The sequence below is a fragment of the Chiloscyllium plagiosum genome, chromosome 9, assembly GCF_004010195.1.
Source record: "Chiloscyllium plagiosum isolate BGI_BamShark_2017 chromosome 9, ASM401019v2, whole genome shotgun sequence".
Taxonomy (NCBI): Eukaryota; Metazoa; Chordata; class Chondrichthyes; order Orectolobiformes; family Hemiscylliidae; genus Chiloscyllium; species Chiloscyllium plagiosum.
This window is the reverse complement of record NC_057718.1, coordinates 6086949-6110079: the sequence shown is the minus strand read 5'-3', so window position 1 is coordinate 6110079 and position 23131 is coordinate 6086949. Positions and strand designations below refer to the sequence as shown.

At 41.9% G+C, this 23131-nt stretch overlaps 1 protein-coding gene across 4 annotated transcripts in view; it reads left to right on the top strand.

Moving 5' to 3' along the window:
• LOC122552587 (collagen alpha-1(XII) chain-like) overlaps positions 1-23131 on the top strand; it is a 264538-nt gene that overhangs the window by 172570 nt on the left and 68837 nt on the right. For all 4 annotated transcript variants that reach the window (XM_043695315.1, XM_043695311.1, XM_043695313.1 and 1 more), the window contains one exon: positions 22391-22549. In XM_043695315.1, coding sequence (XP_043551250.1) covers positions 22391-22549 — 159 coding nt within the window. The remainder of the gene's footprint in view (positions 1-22390; positions 22550-23131) is intronic.

Here is a 23131-nt window from a genome sequence, read left to right as displayed (position 1 = left end):
AATTTTCTTCCTGACCTCTCCGCCCCCACCCCCACTCTGGCCTATCACCCTCACCTTGACCTCCTTCCATCTGTCGCATTTCCAACACCCCTTCCCCAAGTCCCTCCTCCCTACCTTTTATCTTAACCTGCTGGACACACTTTCCTCATTCCTGAAGAAGGGCTCATGCCTGAATCGTCGATTCTCCTGCTCCCTGTATGCTGCCTGACCTGCTGCACTTTTCCAGCAACACATTTTCAGCTCTGATCTCCAGCATCTGCAGTCCTCACCGTCTCCTCAGTGATGGTAAAGTCACATCATCATTTGATTTCAGACTCGCACACCAGCTCAGATGTTGTCCATAAATTTACAGGAGAGCACAGTGCAATCACTGGTCACAAGGGGCCTGCAGATAACAGGGGGTAGGAATATCAGACGGTGAGGATACATTCACTGCTGAGGATTCACACAAAACATGTCTCCCTAGACATGGTAGCGGTGTTCCTGAGAAACATTACCCGCCTCCCAATTCTTCCCTCTTCCCTTTTCCAGCTTGTTTTGCTCTGAGAGGACTTTGTTCATTCTTATAGTGTGTTCCAACGGGAATGTCAGCTACTGCACCTATGCCTGGCCATAACTATCTCATGCAGGTGTCTTGAAGTCAGCAAAAAGTATTTTTTAACTCATGCCACACGACTTCCTTTAGAATGTTGATGTTTGAAACACTTTTCAAAAGCATCAAACAGTGAGAGAACCACGGTAAGGAAAAAAGAATGACTAGCATTTACAGAATGGTTTTCTAATATTACTGGGATGTGACAGCCTGGTATGATCAGAAAGCCAGGTAATGTTAAGGGCATTCAGGCTGAAATCCCACCAGACCTAGAGGGAGAGGTGGCGGGAGGGTGGGATGCTCTTCGGAGGGTCAGTTCAGACATGATGGGCTGAACAACCTTTTTCAACACTATAGCGATTCTATAAAATTTGGGGGTCATCAGAAACGTAGATGACAGGCAACACAGTAGCCTATGGAACACACCCCCCCCTGCACTTATCCCTGACTTCCTTCTTCCCGTACAAAGAGACTTTGTTTAACACGTAAGATCTCCAAAAGACAAAACTATCCTAATAACAGTAATGCCAACTTATGTCACGGGCCTGCCAAAAAAGACACAAGAAAAGACTTACCTTCCAGCTCCTGGATCCCTTGAGGAGATAAGTTATGACTGGTCGCATTTAGGACCCAGCCTCTCATTGGCTGGGAAGTCAGTGTTGAGTGCAGTGATGGAGCAAGACCCTTAAGCTGATTGGTGGGCAATTGGGTGAGTTAAACTGACAATAGATTAAATAATTTAATAACAATGAGTGAATTCTGCCTTCAGTTAATGCTTCAGGTTGGTAACCTTTCAACAGGACTGGGAAACATGATAGACATCATCTGATTAACTATTTAAGTTTAGAAAATACCAAAGTAATCAGACTTCTGACCTGCCTTTTTGTGGGCTCCACAAAGTCCTGGAAAAAAATTGCAGTACAAACATTTTCTGGTTCAGCATAGTCCAGAATATTTATCAATGCCACATCCACTCTGTTTAAGAACAGATCTGTTGCTTTTAATGTTTTCCCCTTCCTCTGCTCACTCTATCCCAACACAAACTAACGTTATCCCATGGAATTATTGAGCTGCCTCTCTCATGGGACTTGGCTTCATGTCTTGCTTTAAGTCCATTCATTCCCTGGCCTTTCATTCATCGATCTTTGGCCCATGCCCAGTTCCCCAGTCAACAGCTTCCTTCATTTCACATTTTAAAAATAATGTGGCCAACAGTTTCACTTTCACTTACAGATTGGTAATATACAAAGGGGTGGAAATCTGAGTTAATGGGCTTAGAGATAGTGCACAGTATTTCCCAACTTAGCATTTAAAACAAGAGTCAGGCCCTGCCTGCTGTCATTGGTCAGCTTTGTGTTTTGGATATTTTACCATGTTAAATAAAGCTGAAAATGTGTTGCTGGAAAAGCGCAGCAGGTCAGGCAGCATCCAAGGAACAGGAGAATCGACGTTTCGGGCATAAGCCCATTCCTGAAGAAGGGCTTATGCCCGAAACGTCAATTCTCCTGTTCCCTGGATGCTGCCTGACCTGCTGCGCTTTTCCAGCAACACATTTTCAGCTCTGATCTCCAGCATCTGCAGTCCTCACTTTCTCCATGTTAAATAAAGACCCTGCCATTATTTTAGCAGCAATCTTGATCACACATATTTGATATTCCCCTGATGAAAACCTTGTATTTACTTTGTCTATTATGTGCTCCTGTGATTTACAAGAATTCATCGAGGTATTATGTTGAAAACCTCCAATTTCTTCTGTTATGTTTTCCTAATGATTTTCTTTTATGTTTTCTGGCAAATTACATGCTTTATTTCTTGTGACCTTAGTCAAGAAAGAAAATCTTGCATTTGCATGCATCTTTTATGCAATTTGTGTGTCCTAAAGCACTTTATAATGAAGTACTTATGCAATGAAATCACTGAAGTAATGCAGGACAGTGTAGCTTCCACCTGCTACAAAAAACAATGACATGATGACCAGATCATCTGTTTTCATGATAAGAACATAAGAACTAGGAGCAGGAGTAGGCCATCTGGCCCTTCGAGCCTGCTCTGCCATTCAATAAGATCATGGCTGATCTTTTCATAGACTCAGCTCCACTTATTCACCCTCTCACCATTGTCCTTAATTCCTTTACTGTTCAAAAATCCGTCTATCTTTGCCTTAAAAACATTCAATGAAGTCGCCTCAACTGCTTCACTGGGCAGGGAATTCCATAGATTCACAACCCTTTGGGTGAAGAACTTCCTCCTCATCTCAGTCCTAAATCCTACTTCCCGCTATTTTGAGGCTATGCCCTCTAGTTCTAGTTTCACCTGCCAGTGTAAACACCCAACCTGCTTCTCCCTTATCTATGCCCTGCATACTTTTAAATTTTCATGTGACGCTAATGAGGACTTAATATCAGCCTGGAAATAGGGCATAACAGACTTGCTATTCGTAAAAGTTGTGCAAAGAGATCTTTCACATCTCTCCAGGTGGGCAAATTTGGTTTGATGTTTTATCCAAAGGAAAGTGCTTTCACCAGTACAGAGCATATATAACACTGCATTGGAGTGTCACCCTCATTTTGGGAAGCTGGTCTGGGACTTAAATCCACAACTTTCCAGAACTAGATGCGAGAGTATCCTCAGTGAATCTAAACTGACACAATCACTTGGAAAAAGCAAAGAACTGTAAGATAATCTTAGGGACTGAATATCTTCTTCCATGTCATCTACCTACCCTGAACCTCAGGACCTGTCATCACATGGTCTGCTTTCAGCCGACTGATGGAGCTCGTTAGCAACTTTTCATTGTCTGTGGCTCATGATTATGCATCCCTTTATCGCACACACACACACACACCATCTTCTAGTTACACTCGGTCTGTAAAGGAATTATTGGCCTGAAACATTTATTTTGCTTTCTGCCCACTGATGCTACCAGACCTGCTGACTTTCTACAATAATTTAGCAATTCCTTCTGAATATCCTGAGTTTTTTTTTAATACCATTCCTTTTGAACATCACTAAAAGCCATTCACCTGCCTTCTCCATCTCATTTACACAGTAGGTTGACCCCACATGACACACAAGGATTATAACCATATGTTGATTCCTCAACCAAAACCACTGAACCTTCCAGTCTTAGGATTGGCACAGTGGCTCAGTGGTTAGCGCTGCTGCCTTACAGCGTGAGGGACCCAGGTTAAATTTCACAATCAGTTGATTGTGTGGAGTTTGCACATTCTCCTGTGTCCTTGTGGGTTTCCTCTGGGTTCTCCAGTTTCCTCCCAAAGTCCAAAGATGTTCAGGTTAGGTGGGTTAGCTGTGGGAAATGCAGGGATAGGGTAGGGGTGTGAGTCTGGGTGGGATGCTGTTTGGAGGGACAGTGTGGACTTGTTGGGTTGAATGGCCTGCTTCCACATAGTAGGGATTCTATGATTCTGCAGCCCTTTCTTAAAAATTGCCAGGGAAGACTCAAGAGGCCTGGTGGAAAGAATCAATAAGCAATTAACACCCAAATTGCCAGAGATGGCCGAAACTGAGATTACTTCATTAAGCTGAATGGCAAATTGGAAATGGTTCTGCAGAAAGAAGAGTTTAAGCCAAGATTTCCCAAAAGCAGTGTTCAGGAGGCTGAGTGAGGGTCTTGAGCTGAAATATTAGGGACCCATGCTCTGAGGGAGCAATGGCTTGGTGGCGTACAGGGAATGGGATGAGGAAAAGGCATTGAAGTGTTTGATTGGCCATGACTCTTGTTTATATTAGAATGGTGAGGTGTTTAAAATGATACAAACATTGACATTTTGCACTGAAATCAGGAAATATTCTTCCTCACAAATAGTAATATAAATCTTGAACTCTGGTCTGTTCTTCTGGAAAGCTCTTGAGTCAGAGGAAGAGAGATTTTGAGGCCCCAAATGATATAAGAACCGACGTCTTTATGAATACAAAGAGTAATCTAGAAGCAGCAGGACTAATTTATTGGATATAAAGCAAATGCCTTCTTTTGGCATTGAAACAACCCCCTTTCATTCCTGTTTTGTAAATCAAAGAGAGAAATATTAACATATGACACTTATCAAATGATTGTTTTTGGAATCTAAGTGGATGGAATATTTCTAGCTGGAAGCCTTCATTCTGAGGGCATGTTAATGTGAAGTGAGCAGAGCATGTGTGTCATGCTGTACGCCAGTCTTCGGGAAAAAGCAGAATATTAATGGTGTATTCTCTGGCTGTGCTTAAAGGCAAGTTTGTTAATTTCAAATTATCTGTAAATTTGGCTCACAGTGTGCACTTGGCAAACACTATGTAGAAAGAAAAATATCTGAATGAGTTAATGTTTTGCAAGGCTCGACTGGGTGAATGACAGAGTGGAGCAAATTGCTATGAACTTGGATCTTCTCGAATGATAGACCTTGAAACAAGGACGCGCAAAGCAGATTTGTGGAAGGGGAAGTTTAAGACTAGAAGTGAGAGGAGAAAGATTTAAAAAGGACAGGAGTGATTAGTGTGTGGAATGAACATCCAGAAGGAGTGGTGGATGCAGGTACAGTTAGAATATTTGTAAAGATATTTGAATAAACACATGGATTAGGAAAGGTTTGGAGAGATATGGGCCAAGGGGGATGAGTTTAGTTTGGGAACGTGGTCAGCATGGGCTGGTTGGACCGAAGGGTCAGTTTCTGAGTTGTGTTACAGCGTGGTTATGACCTCATTGAGGAAAACATATCAGGTCTTTTTGTCCTGCGTTGATGGTATGTCTATTGCAACTGCCTCAGCAATTCTTTGTCTATGAAAATGAATGTGAAACAATGTGCTGTCTACCTGTGGATTTCCATCCCTAGCTGAACCCAAGTTGTACTCCAAATTGTGGCCTGTCCATACTCTTGGAGGAATAATTCTGTTCATTCTGAATCAGTTCAGATCGACACATTTTTAATCAGTAAGGGATGTTATGGGGGAAAGACATGAAAGTGACGCTGAGGACTATCAGATCAGCAATGATCTCATTGAATGACAGAGCAGACTTAGAGTCATAGAGATGTGCAGCATGGAAACAGACCTTTCTGTCCAACTCGTTGATGCCGACCAGATATCCTAACCTAATCTAGTCCCATTTGCCAGTATTTGGCCCATATCCCTCCAAACCCTTCATATTCATGTGCCCATCCAGGTGCCTTTTGCATGTTGTAATTGTACCAGCCTATACCACTCTTTCTGACAGCTCATTCCACACGTACACCATCCTTTGTGTGAAAAGTTGCCCTTTAGGTCCCTTTTTTATATTTCCCCTCTCACCCTAAACCGATGCCTCTGGACACCCCCACCCCAGTGAAAATACTTTGTCTATTTACCCTATCCATGCTCTTCATGATTTTATAAACCGCTATAAGGTCACCCCTCAGCCTCTGACGCTCCAGGGAAAACAGCCCCAGCCTATTCAACCTCTCCCTATAGCTCAAATCCTCCAATCCTGGCAATCTTGTAAATCCTTTCTGAATCCTGTCAAGTTTCACAACATCCTTCCGATAGGAAGAAGACCAAAATTGCATGCAATATTTTGAAAGTGGCCTCACCAATACCCAATACAGCTGCAACATGACCTCCCAACTCCTATACTCAATTTTCTGACCAATAAAGGAAAACATACCAAATGCCTTCTTCACTATCCTATCAACCTGCAACTCTATTTTCAAGGAACTATGAACCTGCACTCCAAGGTCTCTTTGTTAGCAATACTCCCTAGGACCTTATCATTAAGTGGATAAGTCTGCTCTGATTTTCTTTTCCAAAATGCAGCGCCTTGCATTTATCTGAATTAAACTCCATCTGCCACTCCTCAACCCATTGGTTCATCTGATCAAGATCCCATTGTAATCCAAGGTAACCTTCTTTGCTGTCCACTACACCTCCAATTTTGGTGTCATCTGCAAACCTACTAATTTAACCTCCTGTGTTCACAGCCAAATCATTTACATAAATGACAAGAAGTAGTGGACCCAGCACCGATCCTTATGGCACTCTACTGATCACAGGCCTTCAGTCTGAAAAGCAACCCTCTACCATCACCCTCTGTTTTCTACCTTTGAGCCTGTTCTCCTGGTTCTCTCTGTATTCATGAGATCCAATCTTGCTAACCAGTCTCCCATGGGGAACCTAGTCAAATGCCTTACTGAAGTCCATATAGAGGCTTTACCTTCATCAATCCTCTTATTACTTCTTCAAAAAACTCACTCAAGTTCGTGAGACATGATATCCCACACATGTTGACTATCCATAATAAGTCCTCGCCTTTCTGAATACATATAATTCCCGTCCCTCAGTATTCCCTCCAACAACTTGCCCACCACCAATGTCAGACTTGCTGGTCTATAGTTCCCTGGCTTTTTGTTACACCTTTCTTAAATAGTGGCACCACGTCAGCCAACCTTCAGTCTTCCGGCACCTCATCTGTGACTATCAACTTGATGGGCTGAATGGCCTACTTCTGCTCTGGCACCTTGTGGTCTTTTTAATTATCTGGCAATATTTGATGGAGTCGTAACTTCTTTAGATCCCCCTTTAACTTTCAATGCCAGAAGGCCAAGACACAATCTTGTACTTTTCTTCAAAAGCACTCGTGGCAATTTTATCTTGGTTCTAAATCTCATTTGTTCCACACTTACTGAACCAAATAAAAAGTTGTAATTCATCCGGCTGGAGTGAAGGGAAAGTGGACGTGGAAAATCCTAAAGAGAAAAAAGGAAGAAAAAGTGTAGATTTTCAGAGTCTGCTGGGCTTCATCGCTTTTAATTACATCATCAGAGTCAGTCGGAGACAGATTCCATACTTTCTTTTCTCTTTCATAACTTGAAACTTGAGTAAATAGAGCCCTGTAAAAGGAAAATATTGATGCGGTTTCCATTTTCTTTTGACTGAAACTTGGCGACGCTTTCAAAATAAGTGGGATATGCAACATAGTTGTTGTGTTTATATTCTGCTCACGTTCCCAAGGAGAACTGAGATCATTTTGAAGTGCGGTTGTGTTAATAATGGGATGCCATTGGGATAGTGAGCCACTGAGTTTTTGTGCAGTCTTTGTGGTGATAAGGCAGTGTTAGTTCACACTAACTAGTGTTAGTGCGGCTACATTCCAGAACCAAGCCGACTCCCAGCCATTCCATGGTTATAAGTTTAAGACAGACAACGTCGTATCCCCCTTCACATAATGGCAGATCAACAGCTGGGATGGGTTACCCAAAAAGGCTACTCAAGGTCAGATTCTTGGAATAGTTTGACAACGTGCTGAAAAGGCCTTTGGGTTGATGGATAGCCATCTGATTTGGGGAAATGGAGATTGGGATTTCTCTATCTCAACTTAGCTTGCAGTTGGATAGGTTTGATTTCTGCGGTCTAGTGGTGAATATTTTCATCAATCTGTGAGTTATTTTGAACAATATTAAGTTACAGAGTTTTTTCCTTTTAGCTTCATCTTCCCAACTGGGAACCTCATCTATCGAGTTGCATGTCTGTTGCCTCTGTAGTATAAAAGATAAGAATGTTTGCAAAGCATGGATCCAATAATGGTTCTCATTGAAGAACAACAGAATGCCAGGAGCTAATTCAAAGCAAATGGAGTTAAGTGAATAGTTTCAGAAAGGGATATATTATTGTATAACACCTGACAATATCCATATTCACTACATGCTTAACACCTGGCTCCTGTTTAACTGTGTGTCCACAATGATTCATTGAGACCTCTCCTTTTTTTGAGTTAGAGGGTTATAGGTTCAGGTTCCAATCCAGAGACTGACTGAGATAATCTAATGCTTTCAATGCAGCACAGAGACAGCACTTTCGGAGATACCGATTTCTGGCTATATCATTAAACCAAGGCACTGACTTGCTTACTGAGAATATATCATAAGGTCTGACCTCTGTTTGAAGAAGAAGGGATCTGTTTTTTTCCTGGATTCTAATAATGATCCATTAACCAAACTTAAAGCAAGTGAAACAAAAAGAAATGTAGATACTGACAAAACAAACCACAAAGTGCTGGAGAAACTCAACAGGTCTGGCACCATCTGTGGAGAGAATGCAAAGTACGCATTTTGAGTCCAATGGTTCTGAAGAAGAGTCATTGGATTTGAAACCTTAACTCTGTTTCTCTCTTTGCAGATGCTCCCAGACCTGCTGAGTCTCACCTAAACTAAGTGGTCAGTTATTATTTCTGCACTGTGAGTGGGTTCTTGATATGACAAATTGCCTGCTAAGTGTTCTTATAGTGGAAAGTAATGTCTAGGGCAATGCAGGAAGCTGATTATAACGTGTTTGGGGCATTCTGGGATTTTGAAAGCATCATAGAGTCATGGAGATGTACAGCATGGAAACATGAGACCCTAGGGTCCAACTTGTTCATACTAACCGAATATCTTAAATTAAGCTAGTCCCACTTGCCAGCATTTGTTCCATAATTCCATATCCTTTCCTATTCATATGCCCATCCAGAAACTTTTTAAATTTTGTAATTGTACCGGCCTCCACTACTTCCTCTGGCAGTTCATTCCATCCACCCTCTGCATGAAAAGGTTGCCCCTTAGGTCCCTCTTAAATCATTCCCTTCTCACCTTAAACCTATGCCCTCTAGTTTTAGACTCCTCTGCCCTGGGGAAAAGACCTTGAATAGTCACGCTATCCATGGCCCTCATGATTTATATAAACTTCTATAAGGTCACCCCTCATCCGCCGCCGCTTCAGGGAAAATAGCTGGATGCTATATAGATGGAAAGTTAGCGACTTTTGAAATGCAAAGTTCTTTTAAGTTCACTACACACTTGGACGAGAAGCTCACTTTTCTTTGACCAGCTTATTTCCTTCAGGGAGCTGTGCGTCTTGAGAAACAGAATGAAGAAGATTGAGGGTGACATCTAAGACAGTAAATATTTATCAAGCCATGGAAGCTGTGGTAGTTGCCATGAGTTTTGTAATAAGTAAGGGTGAACTCATCCTGTCTGTGGTGAATTAAAGTTCATAATGCATCCCTTGCTTTGGTGGTAACCTTATATTTTGGATAATGACCGTGAATTAAAACAGGATTTAGCAAATTTGCTGAATGCGCAAATGAGCCAAACATGGGCATGCTGACCTAAACAAGCAAAGCCACAATTATTATGGTCTTGTCAGGATGTGCAGCATGCAATCCTTCAAGAAGGGCTACACACACTGAATCTTTCTGCTGTGCAATTGAAAAAAAAGCAGTATCTTACTTGAGTTGGCTGCTTATTTCAGCACAGTTTGTCTCAGCACAGTAATAAGAGGGCTGAGGGAAAGGGCAATAGAGTGCTGCTTTGCAAGAATTTAAGAGAAACTTAATATCTGCATTGGTGGACCAGTGTCTGCTCTATCTTCAGTGGAACTGTGCCAGTTGGCTGCAGATCTGGATTGTTCCTACATTTCCTTGGTTGAGTAGGTCGACAGAATCCTTAGTACTGCCTCTGTTCCTGTTTCTGGTACAGGGGCCATTGTATCCGCAATTTATGGACTTTGACCAAGTGGGACTAGGTCAGATTTGGATATCTGGAAGGCACAGATGAGTTGCACCAAAGGGTGTGTTTCCCTGCTGTATGGCATGACTCTATGGCTCTCATGTTCTGGGCACCCAATTTTAAATCCTGTCACAAAGAATGTGGAATTTGAATTCAATAAAAATCTGGAATTAAGTGTATAATGATGACCAGGAATCCATTGCTGATTATCAGGAAAACCTACGTGGTTCATTAATGGAAGGAAACTGCCATTGTTACCTAGTCTGGCCGACATCTGACACCAGACCCACAGCAATGTGGTTGACACTTAACCGACCCTTAACAATCAGTGATGGACAGCAATGCCCTCATCCTATGAATGAATAAAACAAATCACAGTCCATATCAGAGGGTGGGCATTACTAAATTAACTCTATTTACAATATGATTATTGAAAGAAGAGTAGGTTTACTGGTGTTATTCTGTGTAATGACTTTTACATCACTGCCCATGTACTGGTATTAGAATCACAGAGTCATAGCGATGTACAGCACAGAAACAGACCCTTCAGTCCAACTCGTCAATGCCAACTTAATCTTGTCCCATTTGCCAGCACATGGCCCATGTCCCTCTAAACCCTTCCTATTCATATACCCATCAAGATGCCTTTTAAATAATGCAGTTGTACCAGCCTCCACTACTTCCTCTGGCAGCTCATTCCATACACGCACCATCTTCTGTGTGAAAAAGTTGCCCCTTAGGTCTCTTTTATATCTTTCTCCTCTCAACCTAAAGCCACGCCCTCTAGTTCTAGAGATATATATAGCATGGAAACAGACCCTTCGGTCCTACCCATCCATGCTGACCAGATATTCCAACCCAATTTGGTCCCACCTGCCAGCACCCGGCCCATATCCCTCCAAACGCTTTCTATTCATATACCCATCCAAATGCCACTTAAATGTTGCAATTGTACCAGCCTCTACCACTTCCTCTGGCAGCTCATTCCATACACATACCACCCTCTGCGTGAAAAAGTTGCCCTTTAGGTCTCTTTTATATCTTTCCCCTCTCACCCTAAACCTATGCCCTATAGTTCTGGACACCCCGACCCCAGGAAAAAGACTTTGCCTATCTACCCTATCCATGCCCCTCATAATTTTGTAAACCTCTATAAGGTCACGCCTCATCCTCCAACGCTCCAGGGAAAACAGCCCCAGCCTGTTCCAAAGTGTATCTATTTGTTTGGAATGGGTCTTCCTCAAAAGAAATAACATTTCAGCTTTCTCCTTAAAAACTCAAAATGTTTCTGTGGTATGTCCATTAAGAACACGTACCTTCAGATTCATAACTCATGTCTTTGAGTTTTGTATAATCTTGTTGAGTGTAAACAGCTGGTCTCAGAGTAGCAGATAGTCACTGTGATGCAGAATTCTTGCACTTCGTCAATGTCAATTATAGTAGCTGGACTTGGAACAGAGTCAACATCTCCTACCCTCTGAGCCTGTAGGGAAACTATTGAGAGAGGAATCGCTGAAAATAACCAAATGGTGGAATTTATCATTTTTAGATACTTCCCGGTATATCTCCTTTCCTTGTGAAAGCAGTAACTCTGACAGAGGTTCAGTTTCATGGACACAACAGCTGCTCCCGGGATTTCATCCAAGTGGCCATTTGTCATCTCTCAACAGGGATTGTTAGTGTTATCCGAGGCTATGTTAAACTTGGAGAGTTTACAGCCAAGACCATTCCTGATTTCGTCTGTTACTAGAAGGGTGTCCTTATGCCATGATCAGAAATGGGGAATGTGGCTGATTTACTCTATAATCTTCCTTTTCCCCCGCTTTGGGCACTGACACAGATTGTAATGCTATTCTTAGCAATTTGACTGGAATCACTTAACTTGATGTAAGTTCACCATCCCTTGGCACTACTCTATAGGAGGAATCCTGATAAGTTTTTTTGTTTAATGTTTCCCTCCAATCCGATGCACTGAGCTAATGAGAGGACTTTATTGCATTCAGCTGAAATAGGATAGACCTGCAACTGGATCTTCAGTATATATGTACATATACTATAGATGCACCTTCCAGCTTGAAAATGAACCTTCCAGCTCAGCAAGCAAACCTACGTCCACAAACAGGCTAGTGTGGTTCAAATTGGCAATTCACCATCACCTTCTCAAGTTCAATTAGTTATGGGTATTGCCTAGGTTACATACAAAGAGCTTATACCCAAAACGTCGATTCTCTTCCTCCTTGGATGCTGCCTGACCTGCTGTGCTTTTCCAGGATCACACTCTTGACACATATATCTCATAAGTACAGAAGTTACTGGAAAAGCTCAGCAGGTCTGGCAGCATCTGTGAAGAGAAATCAGAATTATCGTTTCGGGTCCAATGAACCTTCTTCAGAACTGATGGTAGCTCTGTCCATTTCTGATTTACTGCACCCACAGTTCTTTCAGTTTTTATGTCTCATAAGTAGCCAGACTAATTCCGGGAATATCATGATTGACGTACAAGGACAGATTGGATCAGTTCACTGGAGTTTAGAAGAATGAGGAGATATCTCATAGACATCTCATAAAATTCTAACATGACCAGACAAGGTAAACACAGGAAGGGTGTTCCCTACAACCAGGGAGTCCAGAACCAGGGGTCACAGTCTAACAATATAGGGTGAAACATTTAAAACTGAGATGAAGAGAAATTCATTCATTCAGAGGGTGGGAGTCTGTGGAATTTTCTGCCACAGAGAAAAGTTGAGGCCAAAACATTGAACATTTTCAAGAAGGAGTTAGATATATTTCTGAAGGCTAAAGGGATCAAAGGCTGTGGGGAGAAGCAGAAAGAGGATACTGAGTTGAATAATCAGCCATGATCATATTGAATGGTGCATGAGGCTCGAAGGGCCAAGTCCAAGAGTTTATAGAAATCCTACAGTGTGGAAACAGGCCATTCAGCCCAACAAGTCCACCCCATTCTCCAAAGAACATCCCACCCAGACTCACCCCATCCCTGAAGCCCCCCCACGACAGCTAATCCACCCTAACCTGCACATCCCCGGTAACTATGGGCAATTGAACATGGCCAATCCACCCTAACCTGCACATCTTTGGATTATGGGAGGAAACTGGAGCATCCGAAGGAAACCCAGGCAGACTGGGGGATAATGTGCAAACTCCACGCAGACAGTCGCCCAAGGCCGGAATTGAACCCAGGTCCCTGGTGCTGTGAGGCAGCAGTGCTAACCATTGAGCCACAGTGCCACCCCAAGTACCTACTCTTGCCCCTCTTTCTATATAAAACAAATTTGAATAAGTATCTTGGCAGCAATGCCAGTTTCTGTTTTTCGTTTAGCCCTCATTGGTTTAGATCTATGAAGCTTTGCATTTACCCAACAAGCCTTCAATGGTGTACATCATGAGAGATTTGTTTGAAGAATGGTTGATAATTTCACTAATTGCATTCCACAGCCTTCCATGTAACCAATGCAAAAAGCTCCACGGGGAAATAAGAGTTGTAGTGGTAAACGTGATAAATGTTTTCTTTAGGGATTGCAGACACAGTGGCTTTATGCTTGAAGAGTTATGATGTTTTTGGAATCACTTCTAACTCTCATTGATGCAAATCTGCAAACATATGTGGAAGGGCTGGTGGAAAAATATTCAGTTGCAGTTATGAAAATAGAGGGTTCCGGGCTCCTGCCCCAGACCAAAGCCATTAGTCCACTTCTATTTTCATAATACAGTTCAGCACAAGAGTTTTCCAGTCATGATAGTGCGTTTCACCACCTCAAGGTTTCATAAAGGATGTTAGAATCAATTTAGTATTTTTGAAGTAATGTCATAACGTAGGAAACAAAAGAAACCAGTTTTCAAACTGACACTCCTGACTTGTGGGTTGAGGGAGGTGGAGCAGTGTTTGAGATGTAGCAGGTGAACATGTTAATTTAACAAGTAATTAAGGTCAGAAGGGAACCAATTGATGGTTGTTAAATGGTTTATTGTTGTTCAGCTGTCTAGGCTCTTTTGTGTGCAGTCGTAGTGTCCCTATGTTTGGACTAGGAGTCTCAGGTTCAAATCTTACTTATTCCAGAGGTGTGTCATAACATGCCTGGGCAAGTTGATTAAAAAGAAATCGTCTAGATGGCTAAGGATTTTTTGATGCAGTGATAGTGTCCTTACCTCTGACCCAGGAGGCCCAGTTTCAAGTCCTAACTGCTCCAGTGTAATAACATCTCTCTACAGGCTGATTAGAAAGTATTTTGTCTAGATATCTAGGGGCTCTTGAGGCACAGTGGTATTGTCCAGACCTCAGAGCTGGAAATCTTGGGTTCACATCCTACCTGTTTCAGAGGTGTGTTATGTCTGAACTGGTTGAGCAGGGGATTTTTGTGATGCAGATGTAGTGTCCCTCCCTCTGAGCCAAGAGGCCTAGGGCTCAAGTCCCATGTGCTCTAGAGGTGTTTAATAACATCTCGTTACAGGTTGAGTAGAACATATCCAAAGGGAGAAGAACTGGAAGAGAGTACTGTTAGTTTGGAGCAGTCATAGAGTCATAGAGATGTACAGCACAGAAACAGAACCTTCAATCCAACTCGTCCATGCTGACCAGATATCCCTTGTCCTATTTGCCAGCACATGGCCCATATCCCTCCAAACCCTTCCTATTCGTATACCCATCCAGATGCCTTTTAAATAATGCAATTGTACCAGCCTCTACCACAACCTCTAGCAGCTCATTCCATACACGCACCACCCTCTGCGTGAAAGTGTTGCCCCTTAGGTCTCTTTTATATCTTTCTCCTCTCATCCTTAACCTATGCCCTCTAGTTCTAGACTCCCTCACAAAAGACTTTGTCCGTTTATCCTATCCAAACTCTGCCCTTTAGTTTCTGCCTGGCCAACTTGCTTGGGTTCCATTAACAAACCACTCAAGACAGAGAACAAAGACTCTGGCGATTAGTTGTAGCCCGAGCTATGAGAAAGCTCTTCTGATTCTGAAAGCTATGTGTAGAAATGCCATTCTAAAGCCTTTGTCACGTAGCCCACCAGGCTGATACTGTAACGTAGTGTCATGGAATTGGTAATGCACAATAAAAGATGTTAAGCAGAAGTTTGCCTGCCCCCCCACCAATGGGAATGAAGGATGTTCCCTCTCTATGCTCTATTATTGGGGAATTTTATAGAAAGAGGGATCAGATTCAGGGAGCCTATTCGAAAGGTAGTGTGCAGACGTTAGGGCCCGATTAAGGGCCATTTTGGCACTATTTTGGTATTTTGCCGATGAAAGATCACCTCCTTACCTCATAGGGAGGGTGCCAGATAAATGGAGGCAGCTTTCTAGTGACGGAGAGAGGGACGTTATATCAAAAAGGGGGTTGGTAGTAGATGAGGCAGCAGCCACAGCTCCATCAGTGTCCCGGAAGGACCACCAGGACCTATCATTTCAGACATTTCCTCTCCTCCTGTAGGCCCCTGGCTTCCCACAGTGGTGGCCCAGGCTCGGCTTTTCCAACTGGGCTAGCAGGTCTGTGAATGGGCTGCAGCCCCTGGACCAGATGGCAGCACTGGTCCCAGTCACCCAGACAGCTGGCACGTTAATGTTGAGTGGAAGGCTCACCATCCGCGCATGTGACAGTGACACATATTTCCAGCTAACTGGGCCAGTCCCCCAACCAGTACAATTCAGCCCAGTGTTTTTCAGCTGTACTTAAAACCTAGAGATAAGCTAGAGGGATATGTAGATTTTCTTTTGAAGAAGAATAATGAATTATCTTGGTTTTTTAGGCAATATCTCTTTCTCGAAAATCCCAAGAAGAGGTTTAGGATGAAAATTGGCTTTGGCAGGGTCCACAAAACAGCCAATAGAAAAATCACCTGTATAGTAAACACTTGGCCTGATTTCTCTCCTATTGGTGCAAATGACAAAGTAACTTATTTGGCTGTGAAATGCTTTGGGAATTTGTCCTCTTTTGAATAATATAATGAAATAGACAGCTTTTAGTCTCAAAACTCAGTCGAGTGATTCCTTGAAGTCGAATAAGTATTTTTTTTAACTCTGCAACATTCTCTTAAACAACATCAAAGAACTCTGAGGAAACTTGGATTATGTATAATAAAGCAAGGGTTAGTGATCCTGACACCTGAGAATTGAGTGAATTTCAGTTCCATTTGGACACTGATGTGAGCACTCAGGGATCTAGTGGAATATAGGAACTGCTGCAGTTCTGAAACTTTTGACTTGTTTTTAAGAAAAACTTTAATCAATAGAAAGGATATTAAGCTGGACAGAGCTCAGAAGAGATTTGCCTGGATGTTGCTGGGTATGGAAGGTTTGAGTTATAAAGAAAGGCTGGATAGGCTGGAACTTTTTTCACTGGAGTGTATGAGGTTGAGAGGTGACCTGGTAGAAGTTTATAAAATAATGTGAGGTATAAATAAAGTTAATGGTAGTTGTCTTTTCACTAGAATGGGGAATTTCAAGATGAGGGGGTACAATTTTAAGGTGAAAGGCAAAAGATTTAAAATAGACAAATTGAGGGGCAACTTTTTATACAGAGGGCGGTTTGCGTGTGGAATGAACTTCCTGAGGAAGTAGTGGACGTGGGTACGTGGCAATGTTTAAAAGACATTTGGATGAGTACGTGAGTAGGGTGGGTTTGGAGGGATGTGGGCCAGGAGCAGACAGGTGGGACTAGTTTCGTTTGGGATAATGGTTGATGAGGACTGGTTGGACGGAAGGGTCTGTTTCTGCGCTCTATGACTTAATGAGACCTAGCACAGCAAGTACATTGTTGAACCAAAGTTAAGCAAAGGATTGTTTTCGTACTGGCACTGTAGATGAACGGCTCAACAGCTGTAAAATGTTTATCAGATCTGTGTGACATGAACCTTGCTAAAATCAGCCAAGACTGTGAAGTTTAACTAAGCAAAAATAAACACGCAGAAAACATGATGGGATTGCACTGACCTGGAGATTGACTGGGGAGAGGGCAGTTAAAAATAAAACAGACTGAAAAATTACAATCAAGATCATTTTAAAGGCGGGTATCAGTCAAAGATAAGTGTCGGATTTGAAAGATGGGTGCTGAATCCTTACATAAGCAAGATCAATCCTTGTGGATTGTTTTTCTGGTTCTAAGTAAAACTTTTTTATGTGCATAGTCCCAAAAGTTAAAGTCTCCTTTCATGTCTGTACTGGAGCCACAAGAAATGACACAACCCTGAGTCCCAGAGGTCAACATCACAGCCAGGCTTAGATTTGAACGTTGATTAAAAGGCTCCAAGCCAGACAAACTTGAGTAATCATCCTCTTTAAAAGGGAAGGAAAGTGTAACAAAAGCACTTTCTATAATACTCACTTCATTTTATTTTAAAAAAACAGTAGATGTAATTTAGAAACTATGCTGGATTCTGCCATTATTCTCATCCAAACAGAGACTGACATTTGCATTTCCATGTCTCCATCAGTTATTTTGATGAAACATATTCATTGACATGTCATCAAGTGTTGAATGCGGTCTTTGTCAGGTTTTGAATCTGAGCCTGTACAAGCTAGTTATGACCTCCCTTCACATTCTGATCAGGTTTCAAGCCTTTCAACAATATTTATCAAGATCAAGAGTGACATGTGCTTTGACTATGATTGTGGTAAATATCTCTTCCTTATCCCATCAATGATACATTTGGTTTCTCACCGTAACACACGCGGCCTTTTCCACCCCTTCTTATGCTTGATGTCCAATCTTTGCTTCCTTCTATCACATGGAATGCCTTGCTGTTTCCTGTAAATCAAAAGTGCTGTGGAAGTGCACTCTGTCTGACCTTCCATGTGGTGTAATCCAATGGAATGATTTAAAACCCTTTGCTTTTAAATCATTCAGTTTTCTGTTCTCTTCCATTCAGTCTGTTCCATATTGAAATTACCTTCTCGATTCCTCTTTCTAACTCTACTTCATCAGCATTTTTAGAACCTTGATGCATAGCCTTATTGTCTTAAAATTAAAGCATTTCTGATTGACCTCACATTTTTGGACACAATGAAAACCTATCTCTTTCAATTCTGCAAAGGCCAGGTTCTTTTACGTTGGTTGCAAGGCTGACAAGAGACCTCTTTTCTTTGCTGATATTCCTTCTTATTCTATCAACATCTTACTATCATCAAAACAATCTCATTAACTCCTTTTCTGAGATAAAATTTCCCATGTCCCTTCCACTGCCAGATGCGTCACGAAACTTAGATTTTCTTATCAAGAAAAGAAAATTGTTCTTTTTCCTTGAATGATACCTATGATTTGAGACTGTCCAAGATTTGCACAATGTCCTTATGAATGGTTGACTATTTTTTGCTGCAGTCCTGGATATACTGCAAGATAAAATTACCATTGAGATGATCTTCAACTCCAACTTGTCACCATCCATCCCAACCATTTATCATAAGAACAGGAGTAGGCAATTTTACCCATAAAGCCTATTCTACTTTTTAATGTGATCATTGTTTATCATTGCATAAAATCCATTGATGTATGTGCTTTCCCTCATAGCCTTAATATCTTTACCTCATACAAATTCTTGATCTCAGTCTTGGGAAATATAATTTGACTCATCAATCATAGTCTTTTGGAGAGAGTTCCAGATTTTCACAACCTCCGTTGGATCAAAGCGTGCTTTTCACTCTTGATTTTTGTGATTGAGTCCCATTTATTCTGGATGCCCTCACCAGAGGAAATGAGTTTTCATTTACTTAATAGATAAAAGCCCCTTGTAATTTAATAAATCTGAACTACCCACCCCCTCCACCCCCACTTACTGATTTCTGAAATTATGGGAGTACAACCCAATGGTTATGTAACCTTAGAATTTTATTCCTGAACCCTGATATCACTTTCGTTCAAAGTTTATGAGAAGATTTGTAGTTCGGGTGCTCATTGTTGTGGTTCTGTTCGCTGAGCTGGGAATTTGTGTTGCAGACGTTTTGTCCCCTGTCTAGGTGACATCCTAAGTGCTTGGGACCATCCTGTGAAGCGCTTCTGTGATCACTTTTGTGAAATTGTGTAATGTACTCTTAGAGAACACTACCTATTTCATGGGGTGAAATGTAATTCATCATACAGTTTCCTGATTCATTCATCAAATGCTCAGAACTAGCTGTGGAACTCATCATCTCCATCAGCTGTTTCACCTTTTTCCGTCTTGAGCTTTGAAAAGTTTGGTTCATCCAGGTTTGTCTTTCATAAGACTTGCTGGTATTTCAATCGATGCAACCAGAAAGAACATCTATTTCTTATGCTATGTGTAAAAATAAGTGATCGGTCCTCAATAAAATTAAACAGGAAGTGCTGGAGAAACTCAGCAATTCTGGTAACTTCTATGAAGAGAGAAACAAAGTTAACATTTTGAGTCTAATCTGACTCATCTTGGAAATGATGTATCGATACAGTCTTGTGTAGAAAGCTACCTCCATCATGCCTTCATCCTTCAATGTTTCTACACATAACATTTTCTAAAACAAATATTTATCATAAAATATATTCTAGGCTTCTTCTGCAAAATTAAAATTTGTTGCAGCATTACAGACATTTTACATTTAATATAGCTTGGGGGACTTTGACAGATTGCATTAAAAATGAATTTATTTCAAGTTTTGTGAACATACCTGAAGTGGTTTGTTCAAAAGAGGTAATTGGAAGTTCTTAGATTAGATTACTTACAGTGTGGAAACAGGCCCTTCGGCCCAACAAGTCCACACCGACCCGCCAAAGCACAACCCACCCATACCCCTACATTTACCCCTGCATCTAACACTACAGGCAATTTAGCGTGGCCAATTCAGCTGACCTGCACATCTTTGGACTGTGGGAGGAAACCGGAGCACCCGGAGGAAACCCACGCAGACACGGGGAGAATGTGCAAACTCCACACAGTCAGTCGCCTGAGGCGGGAATTGAACCCGGGTCTCTGGCGCTGTGAGGCAGCAGTGCTAATCACTGTGCCACCGTGCTGCCCACCGTTCTGTCGGGACATTAGAGAACTTTTGAAACAAGGCTTCCTAAAAATCACCGGGTGGCACGGTAGCTCAGTGCTTAGTATTACTGCCTCACAGCACCAGGGTCCCATGTTTGATTCCAGCCTTGGGCGACTGTCTGTGTGGAGTTTGCACGTTCTCCCCGTGTCTGCGTGGGTTTCCTCCGGGTGCTCCGGTTTCCTCCCACAGTCCAAAGATGTGCAGGTCAGGTCAATTGGCCATGCTAAATTGCCCATAGTGTTAGGTGCATTAGTCAGAGGGAAATGGGTCTGGGTGGGTTACTCTTCGAAGGGTCGGTGTGGACTTGTTGGGCTGAAGGGCTTGTTTCCAGACGAGGGAATCAAATGACTGGTAATAACTGTGTTCTTTTCCATAGACCTTACTCAGACTGCTTTTGAATACTAATTGGCTTGGAGAAGTTCTTGTTTTATCTGGTATTGATGGACGAAAGCCTGCTAAGAACAAGCTGAGCTAGATAGAAGCTAGTTAAGGACAAACTGAGTTGGTAGAAAGCTTACTATGAACAAGCTGCCCAGCTCATTATCTCTCCTTTCTTTAAAGAAACCTTATATGTCAGTTCAGGGTGAAATTTAATTGTTCTTTTGAAAAAGTGATTGAAAAGAATATTTCAAGATTGTATTTCCTGAATAAGCTGTGCCTGCAAGCCTTCAGAGACAATGGTACATGTTTAGCATTGTCCAGAATATCAGTGCAACAGACTGGAAAGTATCCAATACTTTAAGAATAAGCCATTATGGCCAATGTGATTTTTCTTTGTGGAAAACTGATCTCTGCAGAGAGTTTTATCTTACCTCTCAAAGTGCATATTTATAGGGAGAAGTATTTATATTTCTGACTGTGTGTGCTAACCAATTATTGCATCTTCATTGAATAATTTTGCTTTGATATTATTATCAATTATTATGTTTATAGTCTTCTGTTCCAATCAGATATTGTCACCGTGGTAACTGGAAAAGTATTTTTATGTGATGTAGTTTAGAGAGACAGTTCACTAACTGCAGCCTTGGTCGCAACAATAGGAAGCACAGAATGTATGCTCAGGATGAAATTGAGGGACAGACACTTGAAAACAAAATACCAAAAAAAAGATAAACTAACATCAGTGTGCAGAAGTAATTCTGGAAATGTCATTTTCTTCTGCTAACAGATTCAATGCTGAGAAAACATTCTAAACCCCTGACAAATCAGTTGTTGAGTCATTATATGCAAGTATACTTCAAGACACCTTAAGTGTCGCTGAGTCAATATCTTCAGACTTCTTCCCTAGCAGCATTGTAGGTCTATGCAAAATGGACTATAGCACTTCAAGATGACAGTTCACCACCACTTTCTCAAGGGCATTTCAAGATGGGCAGTAAATGTAGGCCCAGCCAGCAATGTCCTAGACTCCATGAATAAATGGTAAAAGAAGTAAGGCATGCTTGCAGTAAATATATCACAGTCGAGAGTGTGTTGCTGGAAAATCACAGCAGGTCAGGCAGCATCTGAGGAGCAGGAAAATCGACATTTTGGGCACAAGCCCTTCATCAGGAATGAGGCTTGTGGATTGGGGGTGAGAGATAAATCTCTCAGCCCCGACCCACAAGCCTCTCTCAGCCCCGGCCCACAAGCCTCAATCCTGATGAAGGGCTTAAGCCCAAAACATCGATTCTCCTGCTCCTTAGATGCTGCCTGACTGGCTGGGCTTTTCCAGCAACACACTCTCGCCTGTGATCTCCAACATCTGCAGTCCTCACAATATATCACAGCTAGGGATCTCGGTAAAGCAATCCAGTGAAAATGAATACATAATGAAGCAAAAATGTATTCTTCGTACTCGTTTGATAAAGTAAAACAATTCATTGGGACAGTTTATTACTTTAAACTTGTTTGTTTCAGATGTTACAGGAGGCAGGTAAAGAGACAACTTGCATTGAAATAATGCTTTAAACTAGCAAACCATCCCAGTTAGTCATACCTACTCACACTGTGACCCCAAACTATGTGAGGAGATATTTGATCACACAGCCCAAAACCTTAGTCAAAGATGCAGATTTCAAAAATTCTTACAAAGACGGGAAGGAGAACAGGTTTAAGTATGAGATTCCAAGGTTTAATGTTCAGGCAGCTGAAAGTAAGGCCACCAAGTTTACTAAGGAGACGCGAAACTGGGGTCACGCTGTGTTTAATGAATCCTTGCATTTAGTGAATACAAAAAAGATGTACATCATTCTGTGGAATGTGAATTTCACTCTCATGTTTCCAATGTCCCCTTTGCAGGTTCATCTCATGGTGAATCAGAACACTGTCAAACTGATTGTGGACTGTGAAGAGGTTGAAGAGAAGACGGCAAATCCGCCCGGTAACATTACCACCGACGGATACGAAATTCTTGGAAAGCTGGCAAAAACTAGAGGGCCAAAGGGCAGGTCGGCTCCAGTAAGTGACAACAATTTCATTGAGTTAAAGGTGCTAACCTTTTCGATACTTCTTTGCCTCCCTTGCAGATCTTTGATTGTTCAGAGCATTTGATACCCAACTAGTTGGCATGAGTATATGCCAAGCTGTTAACTGACATCAACATTTATTAGCTATTTTTTCTGAATGGTACAGTTATGTCACATAATCAAGAAACTGATTATGAAACACGCAGATGACAAGCAACATGAATTCGACTGGGACAACACTACTATTATAGGACAAGCCAAACAGAGAACAGCCAGGGAATTCCTAGAGGCATGGCACTCATCCACAGATTCAAATCAATAAGCACATTGAACTGGACCCAATATACTGACTACTGCAACGGACAGCTGGAACTGACAACTGGAAGCGGCAGAGCCAAACCACTATAAATGCCGGAGGAAACATCACAGAAGCGCTTCACAGGAGGTTCCCAAGCACTGAGGATGTCACCTAGACAGGGGACGAAACGTCTGCAACGCAAATTCCCAGCTCGGTGAACAGAACCACAACAACGAGCACCCGAGCTACAAATCTTCTCACAAACTTTGATCAAGA